The sequence below is a fragment of the Chiloscyllium punctatum genome, chromosome 39, assembly GCF_047496795.1.
Source record: "Chiloscyllium punctatum isolate Juve2018m chromosome 39, sChiPun1.3, whole genome shotgun sequence".
NCBI lineage: Eukaryota > Metazoa > Chordata > Chondrichthyes > Orectolobiformes > Hemiscylliidae > Chiloscyllium > Chiloscyllium punctatum.
In genome coordinates, this window is record NC_092777.1 from 23,189,291 (window position 1) to 23,211,405 (window position 22,115).

A 22,115-nucleotide genomic window follows, 5' to 3' on the forward strand; every position below is an offset into this window, starting at 1 on the left:
AACAGATCTGTCTCATGGGCAAGATGGCGGCACGAAGGGGAGATGGGGAAGAAACTAGACAAGAATGCAAGTTCTCAGGGCTGGGGGAGGGGAGGACAAGGGGAATGACCAACGTTACAAAGCAGCTGAATATGTAGCCAGATTTTACATGCATTTCTTTGGCGGGGATAATAGGAGCACAAAATATTTAGCAGATGGCAATAGTTCACCTCCTTCTCACCTAGCCGTGAACTCAACCCACGTAATGTGCAATATTTAAATAAATCATTCCAAGTCAATTATATAGAAGCCTCTTGTTCTGAATGATACACTACAACACAGTTTGCGTGGGCAGTCCATTTTCTGGGCAAAGCTGAGAAGGAGTGGGTAGGAGGGCACATCAAACAGGGTGAGTTTTATATATATTAGATGCCTCCTGCCCTTGCTTCCTTCTGTGCCAACTGCCTTCTAAACTCGGAATGTTCCCATCCATCCATCTCACCTCCCTGGGCTCCAGGATCCTTCACCCACAATCCCCAGGCATTACCTATCGGGGCAACCATGACACCATTTTATGCTTCGTGATGGAATCCTGGCAGTGCCCACGAGCTTGGTGGTGCTAGGAGAGACGGAGTTAACTTCTGAAGCTGGGACCTTCTCATACAGAGCAGGGAAGACACATTGTCTGCTAATGTAGTCTGCCTGCCCACCTGCAGTGTGTCATGGCCATGAGCTGGATTTGTTTTACTGGTAAAAACAATGACTGCAGATGCTGAAAACCAAATACTGGATTAGTGGTGCTGGAAGAGCACAGCAGTTCAGGCAGCATCCAACGAGCAGCGAAATCGACGTTTCGGGCAAAAGCCCTTCATCAGGAATAAAGGCAGTGAGCCTGAAGCATGGAGAGATAAGCTAGAGGAGGGTGGGGGTGGGGAGAGAGTAGCATAGAGTACAATAGGTGAGTGGGGGAGGAGATGAAGGTGATAGGTCAAGGAGGAGAGGGTGGAGTGGATAGGTGGAAAAGAAGATAGGCAGGTAGGACAAGTCTGGACAAGTCAAGGGGACAGTAACTGAGCTGGAAGTTTGAAACTAGGATGAGGTGGGGGAAGGGGAAATGAGGAAGCTGTTGAAGTCCACATTGATGCCCTGGGGTTGAAGTGTTCTGAGGCGGAAGATGAGGCGTTCTTCCTCCAGGCGTCTGGTGGTGAGGGAGCGGCGGTGAAGGAGGCCCACCTTGACCTATCACCTTCATCTCCTCCCCCACTCACCTATTGTACTCTATTCTACTCTCTCCCCACCCCCACCCTCCTCTAGCTTATCTCTCCACGCTTCAGGCTCACTGCCTTTATTCCTGATGAAGGGCTTTTGCCCGAAACGTCGATTTCGCTGCTCGTTGGATGCTGCCTGAACTGCTGTGCTCTTCCAGCACCACTAATCCAGTATTTGGTTTACTGGTGTCAGCTGCTGAACAACATCCATTCCGGCAGGTGAGGCATCTCCATGTCCTCTCCACAATCATACGCTTCAACCTGTGGCCTGAGTGTTTGTGACAAAGAGGTCATCTGCAGTCAGGGCCACAGGATGAGAAGATTGGGTACAGGCGGTGAGACTGATGTATGCTTACCTATGCAGGCCCACCAAAATCAGTTGTAACATGCACACCATCTACTTGGCTTAGTATAATGCCCATTAAAGTGATTGAAAGCAACTCACTTCTTAAGGACAAAGCAATAAAATCGCAGGTAAGTGAGCTATTAAACTCCAGTTGCTGCCTATGAACTAGTCTGTGCTTTGAATATGATGATTGGAGAATTTTATAATGGTTGCAATGTATCTAAATTGCTCTTTCACTGCATTTTTTGATAAGTCTGTCTTTACAGTGTGAGACAATTAATCTCCAAATCGTTTCAACCAAATATTTGAAAACTATAGTCAATATTTCATATCCTTTGCATCTGGAGCTTGTGAAAGTTTTTTTTTCAAGAATATTCCATTGAACCTTGTTCAGAACCTTGATCAGCTTCAGGCAAAGATTCACAAAGCTGACATGTCAGATTTCTAACATGTTGTGTTTGTAGCAGAAATTGAAGAAGCTATTTTTTCTGCAGTTTGTTTAGGTACGTTAAAGAGGAGCATCAGCATATTTGTGAGTTTTCCTTTTTCTTCCTATTCCTCCCTGTTCTCTCAAAACAGATGATGGGTTTCATGGGCACTAGCCACCATAAGATCCTGTGACAATTCTATAGCTTTAAAGGGGGCATTCTGTCCTTTATTTATGAAGAAAGGTTGAAAAAGATGTACCAAGCAGTCTACTCAGAGCCATTAGAGTGAGGTCCTGGGGTTTCTTTTTAAAGTTGGAACAATAGAAGCAGCCTGAATGGGTGGGGTCAAGCTCCCACAGAACCAGGATGTTTAGTTTTTCAGTAGCAGTTGTTACTGAGGTCTTGAAGCTGGGATTGGAAGCTGCAACTCTCTCTGCTTTTCTCTCTCAGTTTTCTCTTGATGTTTTTTCTCTTGAACTGGAGTTGCACATGAGACAATCTGTTTTCCTGAATTTGCATTTTTCCAAAGATGTGCTAATGGGAGGTTACTATATTGGAATGGTTAATCAGTAGTAGTTAAAAATCTATTATTCTGTTAAGTTTTCCAATAGAGTTGTTATTCCAATTTCTTCTTTTTGTATTTTAACTATAGTGAATGAATAAAGTGTGTTTTACTATAAATCTGGTAGTTTGTCCAGTCGAATTGCACCTGGAATGCAATACTTTATTCTTCCCTAGGTCTAGACTATCTTCTGAATATTTTGATGGAGTTTGATCTGGTCCATAACAATACCGTGTCGCAGTTAAATTCCTTCATGAAGCTGGGCTTGAACTTTAATCTGAAAGCCAAATCCCCATCAAACTGTTTCAATGTAAATCTAAAGGCTGTGAAATCAGGAGATTTGGATGCTGTCAGTTCTATTTTCATTAGAAACACTTGCTCCATTTACTTCAATTGCAATCTCTTCCAAACTCTAAATTGATGCGGATTTGAGCAAGTGTTCAGTGGAAATGATGTGACATTAGTCAGTGTTGGATGCTGATTTGATATAGGACAAGCCATTTTGAATCTTGTTGCTCTAGTTAGCACCCTCACATGAAGCAATATAACTGAACATGTGTTCAGCAGCAAGAAAAATGACCTTGTCAGCATCTGTATTATTGAAAAGGATGTGGTATTATGAATTGTAAGATTGTAAGACTATGAGATATAGGAGCAGACTTTGGCCATTCAGCCCATTGAGTCTTCTGTGCCGTTTCATTAAGCTGATACATTTCTCAACTCAAGCTTCTGCCTTCGCCCCATTATCATTGATCTGATTACCAATCGAGAACATATCAATCTCTGTCTTAACTGCACTCAATGACTTGGCCTCCACAGCCTTCTGTGGTGGTGAGTTCCACAAATTCACCCCCCTCTGGCTGAAAAGATTCTTCCTCAACTCTGTCCTAAAGCATCATCCCTTCACTCTGAGGGTGTGCCCTCAGGTCCTAGTTTTTCCTACTATTGGAACATCTTCCCCATATGCACTCTATCCAGGCCTCTCAGTATTCTATATGTTTCACTCTTGATCATTCGAAAATTCCATCAAGAACCTCTGTTGGAGAGCACTGTGTGACATGCTTCTAACTCCACAAGTAAACCCTCTTATGGCTTGTCTCTGTGCTATCTCCCTCTCATGTTGTAGCCCATTCAGAAATGGTACCACAGACCACATGAGTGGAACCAAGCAATCTTCTCAGAGCCTATTCAACAAGGGTGCCTTTCCCATGATTAGTACAGTTGTGTATTGTATCATCTCTAAGCAACTTCTCAGCACACTGAGTGATTTTCACAGATCCAGTAAAAATTAATCAGCAACTGACCTTGCAGCAAGTGGTACCTGAAAAGATAACAAGAGCTACAAGTTTTTCCTTTGCAGATTGGAAGTGACTGTAGCCTGAGAGGACGTGGGATGAAGAATGTCATGATCATTAATGGTTTCCATCCCATTCCACTCCTCCATCACTGAGTGTTGCTGCCACTCATTGTGAACATCTTGTCTCTTAAAAGGGACGAAATGCGTCAGTGTGTGAATCTGATACTGTCTAGGGAGGTACTTGCCAAAGTCAAATATCTGGGATGGCTGTGTGCTGTTTGCAACAAGGCTAGGTTTTCACAGATAAGATGTTCTTATGAATAAGTGCCGTCGTTCATGGAAATTTTAGGTGGTTGGTAAAGGGGGTGTGGAGGATGGAACAGTTAGTATGGTCAGATAGGGCATGTGAAGGTCCTTTTCTTGTCTTATGTCATTTGACCTCACATTGAACAGTTGAGTTTGAGGCAGGCTGGTTAAGGGTCTCAAAATAACACTTTTTATTGGACATTAAATTTAAACAATTCTATATGTGGTAATCAAGGTATACCAGGCTCTAACATACAGTTACACTAGGGAAGAGCTGATCTACCCTCTCTTTATGAGCATGTCTGCTTGTGCATTCCAAGATTTTGAACGTTTTAACTCGACAAATGCTGTGCTATTTATACTCAGTGATGTGCAGTTCTGTAACAAAATTGCAACGTTGCTCCAGGACCCTATAGCTCTTATGCAACAATATTCACTGAACTTGATCATGATCAGTCAGCATTCAGTCATAGTCCAAGTCTAGACTGCTGGTGTTAATCATTCACATTCCTGTGCAGCTTCTGCCTGAAGGCCCCCTGTAAGGTTGAGGGCCTCTCCATCAGATAACCTCATTGCCTGTTCTCTGATCTGTTGCACTTTCTTCTTCTTGTCATCTTCCTTCAGCAATTCCAGACTATTATAGACAGAAAATACCTTGGGGTCACAAGGAATAAAACAGGCCAGATTTACTGGATGATTTTTGCATGATTTCCCCCCTGCTGAGGCATACAGCCACTCAACAGTGCTCCATGTTAAGCTGCCTGGTGAGACCACTAAAGGCAGAAAGCAGCATAAGGTTAGTGTGCTGCCTGCACTACTTTGAGCAGGGATAGGTTACTCAACATAATCTCTGTTTCCAATTTCGAGAGCTGTCCAATTTTATCCCTGTAAGCTCTCCAATAAGGATTGTTGAACAGCAGCCATGAATATGTCCTTGGGTGTTACATTGATTAGGGCAAGTCTAGCATTTCCTTCCACAGAATAGTAATCCTGCAGGATCAAACCTCACCTGTTCCCAGTCCCGAAGGATTATTTCCACTTTGCACAACCAAGCCAACTATGATTTCATATCGATTCCACATTGCGGTGAACATGAAGAAATGTAAATCTAATGTGTGGTGTGTGTGGTTAAATCATATGTTACTTCAGGAAGATTGTTTCAAGCCTCAGCTGTGCCCATCACAGCATGGTGAGCACGCCATTCCAAGAAGAATTAAAATCTACCAACAGTTGGAAAATGTCCAGGATGATGAGCAGTGCCTGATTTTACGTTCTCCCCGTGTCTGCGTGGGTTTCCTCTGGGTGCTCCAGTTTCCTCCCACAATCCAAAGATGTGCAGGTCAGGTGAATTGGGCATGCTAAATTGCCCATAGTGTAAGGGAAATGGGTCTGGGTGGGTTACTCTTCAGAGGGTCAGTGTGGACTGGTTGGGCTGAAGGGCCTGTTTCCACACTGTAGGGAATCTAATCTAATCTAATCTGAAGTTAGGTTACAGCCTATTTTGAAGGTATTTTGATAAAAGAAATTAGGAATACTAATCTCCACAAGCAGCAACACCCAGTTGATAAGGCTGTAAAAAGTGCAAGCGATGTACTAGGGTTCATTTGCAAAGAAATAGAATTCAAAGGCAGCTTTAAGATTAACATTTGCATAAAGCCTTGGTTATACCACACTTGGAGTACTGTGTGTATTTCTTGTCTACGACATATAAAAAATAAGTTAAAGGAGAAAGGGCAAAAGAAATTTGAGAGAATGTAACCAGAATTCAGAGAATTCATACACTGAAAAAATTGAGGCAAGGCATGGAATTAATGGGATGAGGTGATCCACTTCCACTTAGCTAACCAGTCATGAGGGAGGAGCCTAACTCATTCCCAAATTTAATGGCAGGATCAGTGTGAAACAGCTGGAAGTAGTCCACTGCTCCATCTGGAGACTGTGCTGTCTCAGTTCTCCATCCCCAGCAGCTCTGCTGGGATTAGTGGCCACTGCTGAGGCAACAAAGAGTCCTGATAAAGAGGCGCTCAGACTTAAAGGAGTCTCATTGTGGCAGGGCTGGCAAACCAGGGTAAGGGGTATGGGGCCCGGATGTGTGAGATGGATTGGGTAAAGTGGGTTATGACCTTGAGGAGGGATTCTCCTAGGGCCCAGTCTTCAACCAACTGCAGCAAGTGTAGCTGGCTTCCCACACAGTGGTGGAATGAGGCTATGTAGTGTGGTCATTAATTTATTAATTAAGAGCCGCATGGGTGGGCCACAAATATCTGCTCCATTGTGTAAATATTGGCATAGGGCATAGGGCATAGGTCAGGTGCCACCCACTGGGTTTTGTGTGCTCCACCAAATCTTCAAATCCACTGGTGGGCAGAGTAAAATTTAGCCCCTGTCTTGATTCCTGTAGAAAAGCAAACAGCGTGAGGAGTCCTTTAAAATTATAAAGGACTTGATGGCGAAATTGTAGGGCAATAATTTCTACATGGTACAAGGGGGAAAATCATATAAAAGATAGCCACAAATAGATGAAATAACAATTTGCAATAATATCTTTGCACAGAGAATAGCAACCTTGTGGAACTCAGTGCTAGGATCATTGGGGGAAATGCTTAATGATGATTCTTTAAGAAGGCATTTGATTTGTGGAGGGAAAGGATGCAGAATTAGGAGACGTGTTAAGTGGAGCAAGTTCCTGTACAAGATAAAATGCAACATTATCTGTTTGGACGTAACAGTTTGTGTCAGTGACATAGATCCAAATAGAACTCCCTCCTCTTATCTCCTTACCTGAGAAGTTAATCATCCCAATATTCTGTTATGGCTTGTCACTTGTGCTTCTTTCAGTATTGGAACAGATGTAACTCATGTCCTCTCTTACTCCCCAAAGTACTGTTCCACTCCATTGAAGATTTGAGTAATATACTATTGACCTAATTTTAATTAGCAAAGTAATTTTTAAAAATCTGCACTTTGTAATTGCTCTGATCTTCTAATTAGGTCACAAGTGATGTTAGAATGAAATCACTGAACACACATTCTATAGAGTAGACAGTAACCTCATTTTTGCCGTCGTTTGTAATTTTAATTGACTGAAACTTTCATAAAAGGCTTGTCTCCTTGCAACTTTTGCTGTTGTGGTGCAGATGATGTTCTTAAAATATGTTTGAAATCTCTGTGGTATTTGCTTTGCAGTCCAACCTCACAAAGCAGCAGAACGGCTTCAAAATCACCTTGAAAACCTTGGAGGACAACCTGCTTTCCCGCCTTTCCTCTGCTTCTGGAAACTTCCTCGGAGACACGGCCTTGGTAGAAAATCTGGAGACCACCAAGAGGACAGCAGCCGAGATTGAAGAGAAGGTGAGCCCAAATCAGACCACTGAGTGAATGTCGTTTGGTCAGAGCAGATGCCTTCAAACAAAATTGGAAGTGATTTATAATGAAAAAGGGGACATATTAATTCTCAGTCTGTTGGAAAAACTTGTTGAATATTGTAACCAGTTTAGTAGAAACTAAACAAAAAACATTAAATTTGCCCTATCTTCTGCCAAAGCAAGCTATCTATATTCTGACCTTAGAGTTCAGTCTGTGTGGATTAGGAATGTGTCAATATAAGTATAGTCCTGACTGAACATTTTTTTAAACGCACCTGGCCTACTTAATTTCTAACTCACAACGTCCTCTGTAGCAATAATAAGGCAGCCAGTTCACATGTGAGCACTTGAATTAAGTAGGTAATATTCACTAAATTTGTGACACAACATGCAGTCTTTTGGTTGTGGATTTACACCTGAATGTTTTTAAAACTTCCATATAATGCTGTTTTCTCATTGAATTCAAAGGGCAGTAATTGCAAGTGAGAAAATTTCCTTGCTATTTTATTTCAATTGTGGTAATGTCAGTGTAAGACAGCACAAAAGCAGGGATGGCACACAGGTGTATTAAATTTTCAGACTCAAAATTCTGCAATTATTTATAAAGTTGGAAAGGTGACCATTTGAGGCTCCCCCTTTAATCCATCCTCCTCATTTTGTCTTTGGCTTGAGAGGTCCATGAATAAAGATCAGGCAATGAAAGGTGCATTTCCATACATATTTTATGAGTGGTACATATTTCAGAAATATGACTTCAAAAGAGCAGGAGAAGCTTTGTTGGTGATAAAGGATATCCAACAGCTCTGACAGACACTTTTACTTTCCTCAGAATTTACGACAAAGTTAACAATCGATATGTTTTATGTCAGGTTCATTAAATTAATAAATGGCATTAGTGCTGAAAGGCAGGTTTTTCTGCTGCGTCCCGGATTGTGTGGTCATTTCTAGAACAGTATGTGTGTGTGCAGCATTTTAACATCTTTCAAGAGTGACTGGATGAAGGACCTAATTCTCAAAGATCCTGTAACAAAGTAATAGCAATTCCATTGTTCTACTCAAGTTCTATTTGCCCATAATTCCTTCATATTATTTTCGTGATGCTGCATCAAAGAGAAACAATATTAGGCATCCAATCTCTTATCATCTCACAGTATACTTGGAGACACAAAATCCTTGTGTTGTCAAATTCTTTGATGTTTGGCTGCATTTTAGCCGCTTTGATGTTCTAGTTGGTGGGGTATTTAGTTTTCATGAAATCATAGAGTCATAGAGATGTACACCATGGAAACAGACCTTTTGGTCCAACCCGTCCATGCCGACCAGATATCCCAACCCAATCTAGTCCCACCTGCCAGCACCCGGCCCATATCCCTCCAAACCCTTCCTATTCATATATCCATCCAGATGTCTCTTAAATGTTGCAATTGTACCAGCCTCCACCACTTCCTCTGGCAGCTCATTCCATACAATTACCACCCTCTGAGTGAAAAAGTTGCCCCTTAGGTCCCTTTTAAATTTGTCCCCTCTCACCCTACTTGTGCAAGGTTTATTGAAGACAACAAAAAATAACATGAGTGGCAGCATTTTGCCCCAATCTTCGGTTGGTAGTGGTGGTTGGTTCAGCAATTTATACAGAATGGTGATCAGTGGTGAACTTCGCTTCTTGACTATCACAGGTATCAATGGTTTAAAAACATCCATTGGACCAAGGAGGAAAATTTTCAGAAGTGAAACATGTTTACTGCTTTATTCTGGAATAGTATTCACACAGTGAAGAGTGGGAAGAAATAGAGAAGAAAGTAGATTCAAATATGACCAGCGTACCTATAGCAATCTACCTGGCTCTCAGGGAAGACTTAAGTAGCCTTGTAATGCTGTGTTTCACATATCCTGAGTTTGTTCAGCCATATGACACTCCAATGCTAAACCTGTCATCCCAACCCTAACCCCATCTTTGATGCATTTCCACAGTCAGAATTCCTTCCAATAAATTCACACAGTTTGCTTGTGCTCAACTCTGAGCATATCATTCTTCATGCTGACTACCCACTAGGGGGGCTATGATGGGAATGGCAGGGCAGTAGAAAGGTCAAATAAAGTTCAATGATTCCTTTAATTACAGAGCATCATTTTCCTTAGGTGTAATGCAATTTGTGTTATAAAGACCCCAGTGAATTACCTTGTGTGACTAAAAAAATCTTACTCTCATGCTTTTCATTAATTCCACATGGTGCTACTCTGACTGCTGAGATGTCTATTCCAGATTACCTTAGCTTTGTGAAGCCCATAAGGCACTGGTCAAAGTCTGTCTTAGTATGTTTTTTTATTCATTCATGGGATAGGGCTGTTGCTGGCTATTCATCCCTAATTGCCCTTGAGACGATAGTGGTCAGCTGCCTTCTTGAACCGCTATAGCGCATACGATACAGGTACATTCAGAGTATTGAACCAAGTGTAACATCAAGGAACTCTTAGAAGATTGGAGTCAATGAGAGTCAAGAGGAAAAACTCTCTGCTGGTTGGAGTTGCAGGAAAATGACTCTGGTGGTTTGACCTCGATCCTCTGAGCTCCAGGACATCTCTGCAGGATTTCCTCAGATTAGAGCCCTAGGCCGAATCATCATCAGCTTCTTCATCAATGATTTTCCCTCCATCCAATGGTGAGGACTTGCATCTCTACAGGCAGTGAAGAGGCATTACAGTACCTTCTTCATTTAACCCGTAATATGGTTGGTCACAACATTTTTTTGTTCTTTCTTTCATGGTCTTCTAACATGTAGCTATCACACTGCAATCAAATTTAGTTAAGCAGATCAAAACAAAGGAGAGCCAATTTCAAGGTTTTCTTGAGTGGAGTTTTATCGCCTATTATTCCACCTCCTCCCCCCCCAAACAAAAGTGCTGACATTAGCCATGCACAGATATCCGGGGAATGTGCTTTCCAGGACAGGAAAGTAAAGGCAGATGCAATTACAGATCTTAATAAACCTTTAGTTTACAAGAAGGTAAAGATTTATGACCAATTGTTCAGCTGCTATCTTGCTGCCTCAATAAGAGGAAGCTGCAGGTATCTGACTATCTCACTGAATCTAAGCTATTATTATTCCAAATTGTTTTTTTGCTGACTATTTTTTGAGTTTGATGAAGGTTGAGTGGGAGTGAAGACCTTTTACTATCCTTGCTGTTATAAGGCTATGTGTTCCTTTCTTCCTCTGTTTGGTTGCTCAAAGCAAGCTACTGAAATATGGATCATGTATATATATCCCAAGTAAAGCTCCATTGGGCCAGATTCTCTGGGTAGTGGCCATCCCACATAGATTGTCACTCCACCTCTCCTTTTCACAAAAGCAGGGCACTCAGCATCTCTGAGAGGGACACTGTGCTCATGGAACACTGCTTGGATATCGGGTCAGAGGTGATTGCGTCTCTGGGTGCTGTGTTGCTAGACCTGATCCAGAGGAGGGTGGGATGCAGTTGTGGCAGGTCCAGAAACAGTGGAGGGCTGGGTCCCCAGGAAGTGGGTAAAGGGGGTTGTGTCCAGTTGGTTGCTGAATGCCAGGTCTGATCGAAAGGGAAATGGAGACAGCCTTGGGTTGAGTTGGAAACAAAAACAGAAATTGCAGTAAAACTTAGCAGGCCTGGCAGCATCTGTGGAGAGAAATCAGAGATAACGTTTCATGTTGAGTGACCCTTCCTCAGACCTGAAGGTAGCTAGGAAAATGTTGGTTTATATGCAGAAGATAGGGTCGGGGGTTGGGGTAACGAGTATACATAGGTGGGAATGGAGCTCAAAGAGAGAGAAGAACAGTTGGACAGACAATGAAGTGGTTAATGATCTGGCTGGGAGGGTAACTAGCTCTTAATGGGGACTGTTGAGTAGCTGTGTGTAATAGCAGAAAGCAATTTGGTTGGATTGGATTGGATCCAGGGTGAGGGGTGGATTGTGGGGAAGGGGAGAGATGGGGAGGGTCTGGGGAGTGTGTCAGGTGTGTGGGAAGGTGTATTTACAGAAGTGTGCCATAAGTATAGGTTCTTTTAAAGTAGTTACTTATATGTTAGGCTATGCATTTAATAGTAACTCTTTTTTTTTCCCCTGAGTAACAAGTTTACTTCATTTCTTTGGAACATTTCTGAAGTCTCCAGTTTAAATAGAGATTTTTTTTTGATGATTCCACCTGTTGATGAATGGCCCAATGAAATCCTCAACTTCCCAAGTGATTCCTTTGGAGTCTGCCATGGTGGGATTTTGCAAAGTCCCTGTGCATGTCTCCCATCTACACTGCAATAATGATGGTCTGGCCATCAGAAAACCCCACTATTCACCTTTTCAAACTGAATACATCAGAGGTAAACTTACATCACTAACATGTGAATATTGTTATCCAAGTGTAAATCAAATAAGAGATATGATTTTCTCAATGCATCACTGAGACTCTGTGTGTCTTCATTATAAATCGTAATTCTGATGTATCCATTTTGTCCATTTGAATTGGATTGCTTGGGAGTGTAAGGTAATCCCAGCAGCAATTATAGTCAGCCAGTGCCCTTCTTAAAGCCACTTTTAGATCATGAAAGTTTCAAGGTTTTCAAGTCAAATGACAAAAGTGGAATATTGATCATTCTCACTAGAATTGTAACAAGTGACAGACTCTGTCACTGAATCAGAAAGCAGCATGTGAGTCTCTGACGGAAGGCGTTGGAAGGGTTTGGCGAGAAGTATGGAGCTCCTTGAGAGTGTTCCCATTCCTAAGTGCCCTTTGTCATTCTATTTCGCATTTCCCTAAATCCGTGGAATGCTATTTGCAGTGCTTGGTTTGAGATCTTGAACGTAAAGACAATGCTTTCCTTCACTCTGTTTTCATAGAATCATAGAATCCCTACAGTGTGAAAGTAGGCTATTCAGCCCATTAAGTCCACACCGACCCTCTAAACAGCATCCCTACCCAGACCCATATCCCCAATCTTCTTCTCTTTGATTCTGCATTTCCCATGGCCAATCCACCTAACCTGCGCAACTTTGGACTGTGGGAGGAAACTGCAGCACTGGGAGGAAACCCAGAAGACACAGGGAGAATGTGCAAACTCCACACAGGCAGTTGCCGAGGCTGGAATCAAACCTGGGCCCCTGGCGCTGTAAGACAGCAGTGCTAACCACTGAACCAACATTGGCAGACAGAGTGGCTGGGTTGTTGTTGAAGCTGGGTAGTCAGCTGCTATTACATTTCACTTTTTGTGCAAATAGTTTTCATCCAGGGTGGAAGGAGGAATGCCTTGGACATTATGATACTCATACAAGCAACAGACCCCTCCATTATGTCTCAAAGGATGTGCAGAATGCTGAGAGTGTCTCTCAGAATGCTGACAGATCCATACACATTTCCCATTACTTCTCTGGGATGGCCTTGGAAGCTCAGCACCTTTGTCCAGCTCAGCAGAGCTTGGAGTGTTCTTTGCATTGCGCACCCACTGCCCCCTCTCCCCTCCCCCCCCCCAAAAAAAACAGGGAAGTCTCCAATGTAGCTGAGTATTGTATCAATATTCCCTCAAAATGGGCAACTTCATCTGAGGACTTCTCCTCTTCCTCCAACTGGAACTCACTTGGGAAGATCCTGTGGGAAGTGCAGGGTACAAATTTGACTGATACAGGAAAATGCTTGAGGTCAATATTGTGCAGATCCTGACATTGAGTTTGTGGTGATGAGTGATTGACTCTGCCTCTCAGTCACACCCCAAGGCTGCTCCTCCTAGGTTACTACGGAAGTAACCTGGCTGAAAGTGGGACATCACTTGCCTTTACTGCCCCTGTGAGGTATGAATCCTCTTGAGATATTGTGTCTATGTTCTAAAGACCATACTCCATCTGCTTAGAGACCTCCAGCTTGTTTTGTGTGGCTGGCCTTTTCCTGCTGTCGACAACCGTAGCTTTTCAGGCCTCCAATCCATCCAGCACCAGTTCCAGGGAAGAGTCAACAAATTACAGAGATTTGGGGGTTCACAATGTTTCCTCCTTGACTTTTGCTTCAACTGAACAGTTCAAAGATCAATGCAAGGTGCAGCCTCTCTGATCCCTGCTAGGTGGTCCTTTAATTAGACATCCTTCCATTGATCATGGTTACTCGTATCAGACCCCACACTCGGTGGTTGGTGGGGAAACCTGAAGGCAGAGTACTCCTGCTCCAGTTAAGTTGTAAAATCAGGTCAAATTGCACTACTGCAACCCGGCTGGTTCCTGGTCCATTAAACAGACCCCTACGATGCGAGTAGATCAGTTCTGATAAAACTCGTGGCCTGTAATCTCATTCTGTGAATCAATCAGTTGTTTTGCTAAGTAAGAACACTCACTTCTTCCTGTTTGATCCTCCACTCCCTTTTAATGCAGGTTAAAGAGGCCAAAGTAACGGAGCTAAAGATCAATGAGGCACGCGAACACTACCGACCTGCAGCAGGACGAGCTTCTCTATTGTACTTTATAATGAATGACCTCAATAAAATCCACCCCATGTACCAGTTCTCTTTGAAGGTATGCCAATATAAGCCCACCAGATGTTTACTTCATTCCCTCTTGATCAATTTAGCAGATGAACTACTTCAATAAACAGCCTTGATTTTTAAATGTAGTCTCATTGTTCTAAATCCTTTCAGCATTATTGTATTGAAAATAAAGGTCAGGTGTCAAAATCTCCCCAGAACTGTGAAGAAAAGTCATCAAGTGCAAAATTCATTGCTTTACAGAGTGATCAAAGAATTACTCCGGGGGGATTTGAAGCAATTTGTTTTATGTTTCAGAAAGTAACTGCTTTTTGATATTAAATTGCCAGCAAAGAATGAAGAGCTAAATCTAATCTTGACTTTGGCATGTTTATAGAATAAAGATTTTATTGCTGATGATATAATGTTCACTAACATAATTTGCTAATAAATTCTGCTGCTATTTTCTTTCAGGCCTTTAGTGTTGTGTTCCAAATGGCTGTGAAAAGAGCTCCAGCTGATGAAGTCCTCAAGCAGAGAGTGGCCAATTTGATTGACAGCATCACATTTTCTGTGTTCCAATACACAACGAGAGGACTGTTTGAATGTGATAAACTGACCTATACAGCTCAGGTTACCTTCCAGGTAAATAAACGTTATTCTATAGCTCTCCATTTAATCCACATTCATTTTCACACTCTCCTTTACAAAGCCGCCCCTGTCTGTTAGAGCTTGGTTTCCCCAGCAATCTAACGGATAAATGCAGTGCCTGGGGTTACTAGATATGCTTTTCACTCCATGCTGTCTTGTCTGAGCTGGTGTTTGACAATTAGCCTGTGCTATTGAGAGGATAGCGCAGTCCTCATTTCTTATTGCTGTTCAGTGACCCGTACCAAAATAAGAAACGTAAGTGTAGGTATTGAGTGAGGACAAGAACTCAGATATTAAGGTTTCAACTGCTGAATAGCTTGAAACATTCTCTGTGCTGAGGCATGCACAATGACGATTTGGTTGATGTACCAAAATATTCCCCCAGTACCATGTATAAACTTACCATGCCAAGTGCTGGTGTAATGGAAATGCCACTGGACTATTAATCCAGAGGCCCAGGCAACTGCTGTGGGGCACCGGTTCAAATCCCACCATGGCAACTGGTGGAATTTAAATTCAGTCCATAAATCTTGAATGGAAAAGCTACTCTCAGTAATGATGGCTATGAAGATGTTGTCAATTGTTGTAGAAGTCCATCTGGTTCACTGATGCCCTTTAGGGGTCTGGCCTATATATGACTCCAAATCCAGAACAATTTGGGGTGGCAAGGTGGCTCAGTGGTTAGCACTGCTTCCTCACAGCACCGGGTACCCGGTTCGATTCCAGACACAGTTGACTATCTGTGTGGAGTTTGCACATTCTCCCTGTGTCTGTGGGAGTTTCCTCCAGGTGCCCTGGTTTCATCCAACAGTCCAAAGATGTCCAGGTAAGGTGGATTTGCCATGCTAGATTGTCTGTAGTGTGCAGCCTAGGTGGGTTAGCCATGGAAATACAGGAATATGGGGATGGGGTGGTGGGTCTGCTTTGGATGCTGTTCAGAGGGTTAGTGTAGACTCGATGAGTTGAATGTCCTTCCACACTGTGAGGAATCTATGACTCTCTATCATTTAAGTTCCCTTTGAAATGGCCTCAGTTGTGTCAAACTGCTATAAATTTAAACGTGTGGATGTACATACACCACACTTACCCAAGCAGTTTGAGAAAGTGACTGACTATGACCGTCTTAAGATAATTTGGGGTAGACAATAAATACTGGCCGAGACAACTCATGAACAGTTAAATAAAATAAATAAATCTGGCGCCTTGAGGGGAAAAGATTGTGTGGATCAAGCAAAATTGGAGTTTGGTTTAAGTCTTATTTCTTCAACCTTTTGTGCTTTGTTTGGAATCTTTCCTAAAGGAAGCATGGCTTCTGTAATTTGTGTTATGAATCATTGCTGACAGTGTGATTATAGAGCAAAGCACATTTGTTCTGAATCACTGTTGAATTGTATAAAAGTCTATAATACAATGATAAAATCAAAAATGACGAATAATCCAAGGATTTTTATCAAATAACCTGAAAATTATGACTGTCGGTCTTCCTGAAAATAATAATTACTTTTTGCATTAGACACTTCACACAGAGAATCTGATTTTTTCCGCTTTTTGTTTTTATTTTAGATCTGCAGCTATGCAATTTTTTTTTGGTCATTTTATCTCCTTTCAGTTTATCCATACCTAGTTCAGCAGAATGAACTAATAGAACTTTGCACATAATAGGATACGTTTTCTAAGACTCTGTGTCTGCCAGGAGTTGCAGTCTGACAGACTGCTGATTGTTAAATCAGCCATGAAGATCACTGCTCCCAATCTGATGAGCTCTCAGTGTTGATCTAAGCCATTGGAGCTCTCAATGTTGATCTAAGCCATTGGAAAATCGTAAGTGTCAGAAATCAAGCTTTGAGCCTCAGAAAATCTGCTCCACTGCATTGAAATCAGGAGAATATTCACACCCACCTTGGGAGTACCTCCATGCATATGGACTACCGAATATGGATTAGCCATAGCTTCAAGGTTTTTGAGATTGATCAAGTTTTACTGTGATCCCCCTGATACTGTAAAAGGGAAAGATACCTGCACTTACGTAGCATTTTTCATGACTGCTGGATGTTCCAAAATGCTTTGCAGTCAAGTACATTTTAAATGTTGGCATTGTTGTCATGTAGGAGATATGATAGCACAGAAAGCTCCAAAAAACAGTGTTGTGTTAATGACCAGGTCATCCGTTTTTGTTTTGTTGGTTGAGGAATAACTGTTGACCAGAACTCCAGGTAGAATGCATCTGCCCTTCTTCAAAATAGCGCTGTGGGAACTTTTATATGCACCTTGGCCTTGACTTAATTTCCCATTGAAAAGGTTTATTGTGTTAATTATTCGATCTGCAGATTGCTTTTTATATTCATTTTCTGAATTCCTTTCTCCTTTCTGGTTTTCCCTTCTCTGTGCAAAATAAAATCACTTTGAGAAAAATAGACTATTTTCAAAGTCAAGTAACATGATTAACAAACAACAAACACTTTGTAGCAGAAGCAAGCCATTGATGGCGAATGAAAACCAACGAACAACATGTATTAAGTTGGAACTTTTTGTTTTTCGTGTGTTGATCATACCAATAAAATAAAGCTTTGGGTATACAACGCCAACATGCTATATAATAAGTTGTTTAGCATTAGTCATTAGCCCTGCAATTTTGTTGATGTACCGGGAAGAATCTATTTCTACATAGAGTCAATCTGGGGTGGTGTTAAGCATCACTTTTTTGAGCAGCTGGATTAAAGGTTCACTGTGGAACAATATTCTACAAATGGTTATTCAATGACTAACTATTGATAATTTGACATATGCACTATCAGATATCACATGTTTTACACCAACTTCATTGAAGAGCCTTACAATGTGTCTTTTGCAAACATTACCTTGAATTGATGTTGATAATCTGAAATGTTACTTTAACTCACCTACAAAGCACAATTTGCACCCATTTTGGACCTGCTGGAATACCATTGTGGTATCTGAAATCCATTGAACTCAAGCATTTATACAATACAGTACAATTCAATACAGCACTGGAACAGGCCCTTCAGCCCACAAAGCCTGTACCCAATTCCTAATCCTTATTTAGACCTTTTCATGTTGTTCTGTTTAAGTTTCTTTACTTGTTAACATCAAATGAAGGTTATCCATGCAGGAAGGAATATTCTAGTCCCATGGAGTACACAATGTGGAGCTGCATATTCTCAGTGCTTTAATTGTAGTAAAATGTCACTTTCAGGTGACCCAATGGATATATCATGGATGTAATGCTTCTATAAAATATTGCTAAGTTGAAAAAAAGTGCTGGAGAAACTCAGCGATATGGAGAGAGAAGGAGAATTGATATTCTGTGTCCAATATGACTCTTCTATGGAATTGAAAGGGGTTGGAAAATTGTGGTTTTTTTATGCAGTGGAAAGAGGGGGAAGCCACAGCAGTTGGAACAGATTATAAGGATGCTCAGAGTCAGAGACAAAAGGGGTTGGCTTTTAGTTCTGACAAAGATGCTGCCAGACCTGCAGAGTTTCCACAGTGCCTTCTGTTTTTACTTTTATGTATGTAAGTAGAACATAGAACAGTATAGCACAGAACAGGCCCTTCAGCCCATGATGTTGTGCCGACCACTGATCCTCATGTATGCACCCTCAAATTTCTGTGACCATATACATGTCCAGCAGTCTCTTAAATGTCCCCAATGACCTTGTTTCCACAACTGCTGTTGGCAACGCATTCCATGCTCTCTCAACTCTCTGTGTAAAGAACCCGCCTCTGACATCCCCTCTATACTCTCCTCCAACCAGCTTAAAACTATGACCCCTCGTGTTAGACATTTCTGCCCTGGGAAATAGTCTCTGGCTATCGACTCTATCTATGCCTCTCATTATCTTGTATACCTCAATTAGGTCCCCTCTCCTCCTCCTTTTCTCCAATGAAAAAAGTCTGAGCTCAGTCAACCTCTCTTCATAAGATAAGCCCTCCAGTCCAGGCAGCATCCTGGTAAACCTCCTCTGGACCCTCTCCAAAGCATCCACATCTTTCCTATAATAGGGCAACTAGAACTGGACGCAGTATTCCAAGTGCGGTCTAACCAAAGTTTTATAGAGCTGCAACAAGAAGTCATGACTCTTAAACTCAATCCCCCTGTTAATGAAAGCCAAAACACCATATGCTTTCTTAACAACCCTGTCCACTTGGGTGGCTATTTTAAGGGATCTATGTACCTGCACCCCAAGATCCCTCTGTTCCTCCACACTGCCAAGAATCCTATCCTTAATCCTGTACTCAGCTTTCAAGTTCGACCTTCCAAAATGCATCACCTCGCATTTATCCAGGTTGAACTCCTTCTGCCACCTCTCAGTGTTGACTGATTTCAACCCAAATCCCTTTCCACTTATGTCTTGCAATATCAAGACCAAAGTATGGATAATTGTTGCGGTTGAGTTGTTTGGGTAAAAAGTAGCAAGGCTTTTGCTTCTGATTTCCAATAACTGACTGGAATTAATTCAGAATGAGCAGAGGGAAGACTCACAGTTGATTCACTCCATCCCTACGAAGAAGAAGCTGATCTGCAAACAGAATGGCACCAAAGTCTTTTGTCACATATTCAGTTAGGGAAGAGGTGGTCATGCACACTGTACCTGAGCCTCTTGCTCTGTCCATGGAGAGTCAGGGACAAAGTAGTTTCCACCTTCTGATGTGGGGTGTTGCTCCTCTAAATGTGTTCTACTACTACACAGCTACCTCGAAAGAGTTAAAGTAAAATATAATGCCTTTTGAATGGTATTTGAAGCCTTTTTTTCCTGTTTTTGGATATATGTTTTTTAAAACACTGGTTTAAAATATGTGATATAAGTCACCCTCATGAGATGGAATTGCTTTATCTTCGGTAGTTGATTGGGATGGCCCAAAGTTCCAATATACCTAAGTAATTACTACAAAATTATTCATATGTTCGTTGGACAGTTTCCCTTTCAAAGGGCAATGTTGTGGACATTGTAAGTATTGCCCCACGGAGTTTAAATGAGAAGACATTAGGTACAGTGGATAGAAGCCAGAATCTCTGGTTCAAGTCCTACTCCAGGACTTGGTGACAACAGAAGGTGCTGTTATTGTATTACCATAGTCTTACCAGACCATTGGGCTGCTCTCTCATTTGACAGAAATAGCTGGTGGTGGTTTAATCTGAGGGCCACCACACCTCGCGCAAGGGGAGAGTTTGAGAAGGAGAGTCCTTCATGTTAACCTCAGCCAGTGATGGGAATTGAACCCATGCTACTGGTGTCGCACTGCTTCACAAACCAACCATCCAGTCCACTGAGCGAAACTGACCCCCATAGAATGTGCGCTCATAACCTAGCAAGTTGATTATCAATCTATAAATTCTCCCAACATGTGTGGTAGACAGTTAGAGTGGAAAAGTCTCTTGGTCAGCCACATTCAATTTGTAGTAGCAACCCTCAAACTGTAACTGTAACCTGTTTCATGCAAAATTACAATGAACATACATAGGCCCTATGTTCGTCTTCCTCATGCATCTCCACAAGTAAGAAGAGAAATAGAGTATTAGGTGTCTTTGAAGCTTGAAATGATGTGTGTTTGGAGATATGTAACATGAAGTTAGATATCCATTTATGCTGAGTCAGCAGTGCTCAAAATGAGGTACATCTTTGCAGTCTTGAAAGTGCCAATAAGTACCTGTATTATCACCAGAGGTAAGCATCTGGAATGACATTTCCATCTCCCAATCCCACTGATGGAATAAGATCTCCTAGGGACTTCGGAAAAGTCTGTGTTGGGACCCCCAAGAAGATTCTGGAGAAAGCAGCCACACAACTGAGTGTCTTCAAGGCTTTGCCTCCAGGAAGGTGAATTGAAGCATTGAAGACTCTAGGTGGTCAGAGAGACAGCACAGCATCTCAAGATGGAGATTCCTTCTGAAAACATGAGAGTGTTTAGAAATAAAACATGGCCACGGCTATCGGGCTAGCATTGTGGAAGGGGCACCCTTCATGTCCTGGGCCTGGAGCTGTATCATCATCAGTCCTTTCACCTACCACCCAGCTTACTCCATCCATCTGCTAGGCTTTGACATCAGAGGGACACTGAGAAACCACCTGGACATCTTAAATAGTGTGTGTGCACTGTGCTCCCCTGCAGTATTTTAATAAGCTTTAGTCATAACTTAATGCTGGAGACCACATGGCCATTTCCCCTATTCCCCCACAAAAGCAACCTCCCTCAAAGTAGACCCGAGATGGCACTTTATCAGCAGACTGACAGTTAACACGTTATTCAGGACCCCCACCTTAAAACCTATCACCTTGGGAGAATGAAGTCTAATCCAAGGTGTCCTTAAAAGATTGTTGAGTGTGAAATCCATTGCTTATTTAACAGTTTCTCTGCTCCACACTGAATAGATCCAACATGACTTGCTTAATTATGGAGTCCTCTGTTGTACTGTTACAGCTCTATATTTCTTTTAAACCTTCAAATGCAGCTTTCTTCAAGCAAAAGTGCAATGGTTGTGGATGACAAAGAAAGTTAATTCCTGAAATGGAGTTCCCTCTGTAGTGACCCACATTCCTGTTCCCCAGTGCTTGTTTCTATTTAATGACACTGTACCTTTTTAGATTTAACCACGGGGTCCCCCTGAGCACCCATTAACCTATATAACAACTCTTGACCTTATTCTTTTGAATTTAAATGATGCTGCTCCATTTAAAGGGAAAGCTCCACATTTTTATTCTGTTCTTGTGTATCTTAGTTTAAAATGTTAATGGGCAGCACGGTGACTCAGTGGTTCGCACAGCACCGGGGTCCCAGGTTTGATTCCAGCCCTGGGATGACAGTCTGTGTGGAGTTTGCACATTCTCCCCGTGTCTGCGTGGGTTTCCTCCGGGTGCTCCGGTTTCCTCCCATAGTTCAAAGATATGCTGGTCAGGTGAATGTGCTGGTCATGCTAAATTGCCCATAGTGTTAGGTGCACTTGTCAGAGGGAAATGGGTCTGGGTGGGTTACTCTTCGGAGGGTCGGTGTGGACTTGTTGGGCTGAAGGGCCCATTTCCGCACTGTAAGAAATCTAATCTAGTCTAAAAAAAATAACAGGGCTATTACTGAGGCAGGGTAAAAACAATGGCTGCAGATGCTGAAAATCAAATACTGGATTAGTGGTGCTGGAAGAGCACAGCAGTTCAGGCAGCATCCAACGAGCAGCGAAATCAACGTTTCGGGCAAAAGGCCTTATTACTGAGGCAGACTCGGGAATTAAGCAAGAGTAGGAGATGTCTTTGATGTTTCAGCAATCTCATCCTAGCGTGTAAAAGCTCTCCCTCTCCTGTTTAGCTTAGTAACTGACTCCAATAATATTGCCTGCACTCACAGATAATTTTAGCAAAGAAAATATTATGTCTCTATATTGTGATTTAAAGAGTAACCAAGGCAAAATTGACATAGTAGTTAAGCATATGTTG

At 42.1% G+C, this 22,115-nt stretch overlaps 1 protein-coding gene across 2 annotated transcripts in view; it reads left to right on the forward strand.

Moving 5' to 3' along the window:
- Positions 1 to 22,115, forward strand: part of dnah9 (dynein, axonemal, heavy chain 9) — a 507,475-nt gene that overhangs the window by 359,684 nt on the left and 125,676 nt on the right. For both annotated transcript variants that reach the window (XM_072558306.1, XM_072558307.1), the window contains exons 56-58: positions 7,373 to 7,537; positions 13,931 to 14,071; positions 14,494 to 14,664. In XM_072558306.1, coding sequence (XP_072414407.1) covers positions 7,373 to 7,537; positions 13,931 to 14,071; positions 14,494 to 14,664 — 477 coding nt within the window. The remainder of the gene's footprint in view (positions 1 to 7,372; positions 7,538 to 13,930; positions 14,072 to 14,493; positions 14,665 to 22,115) is intronic.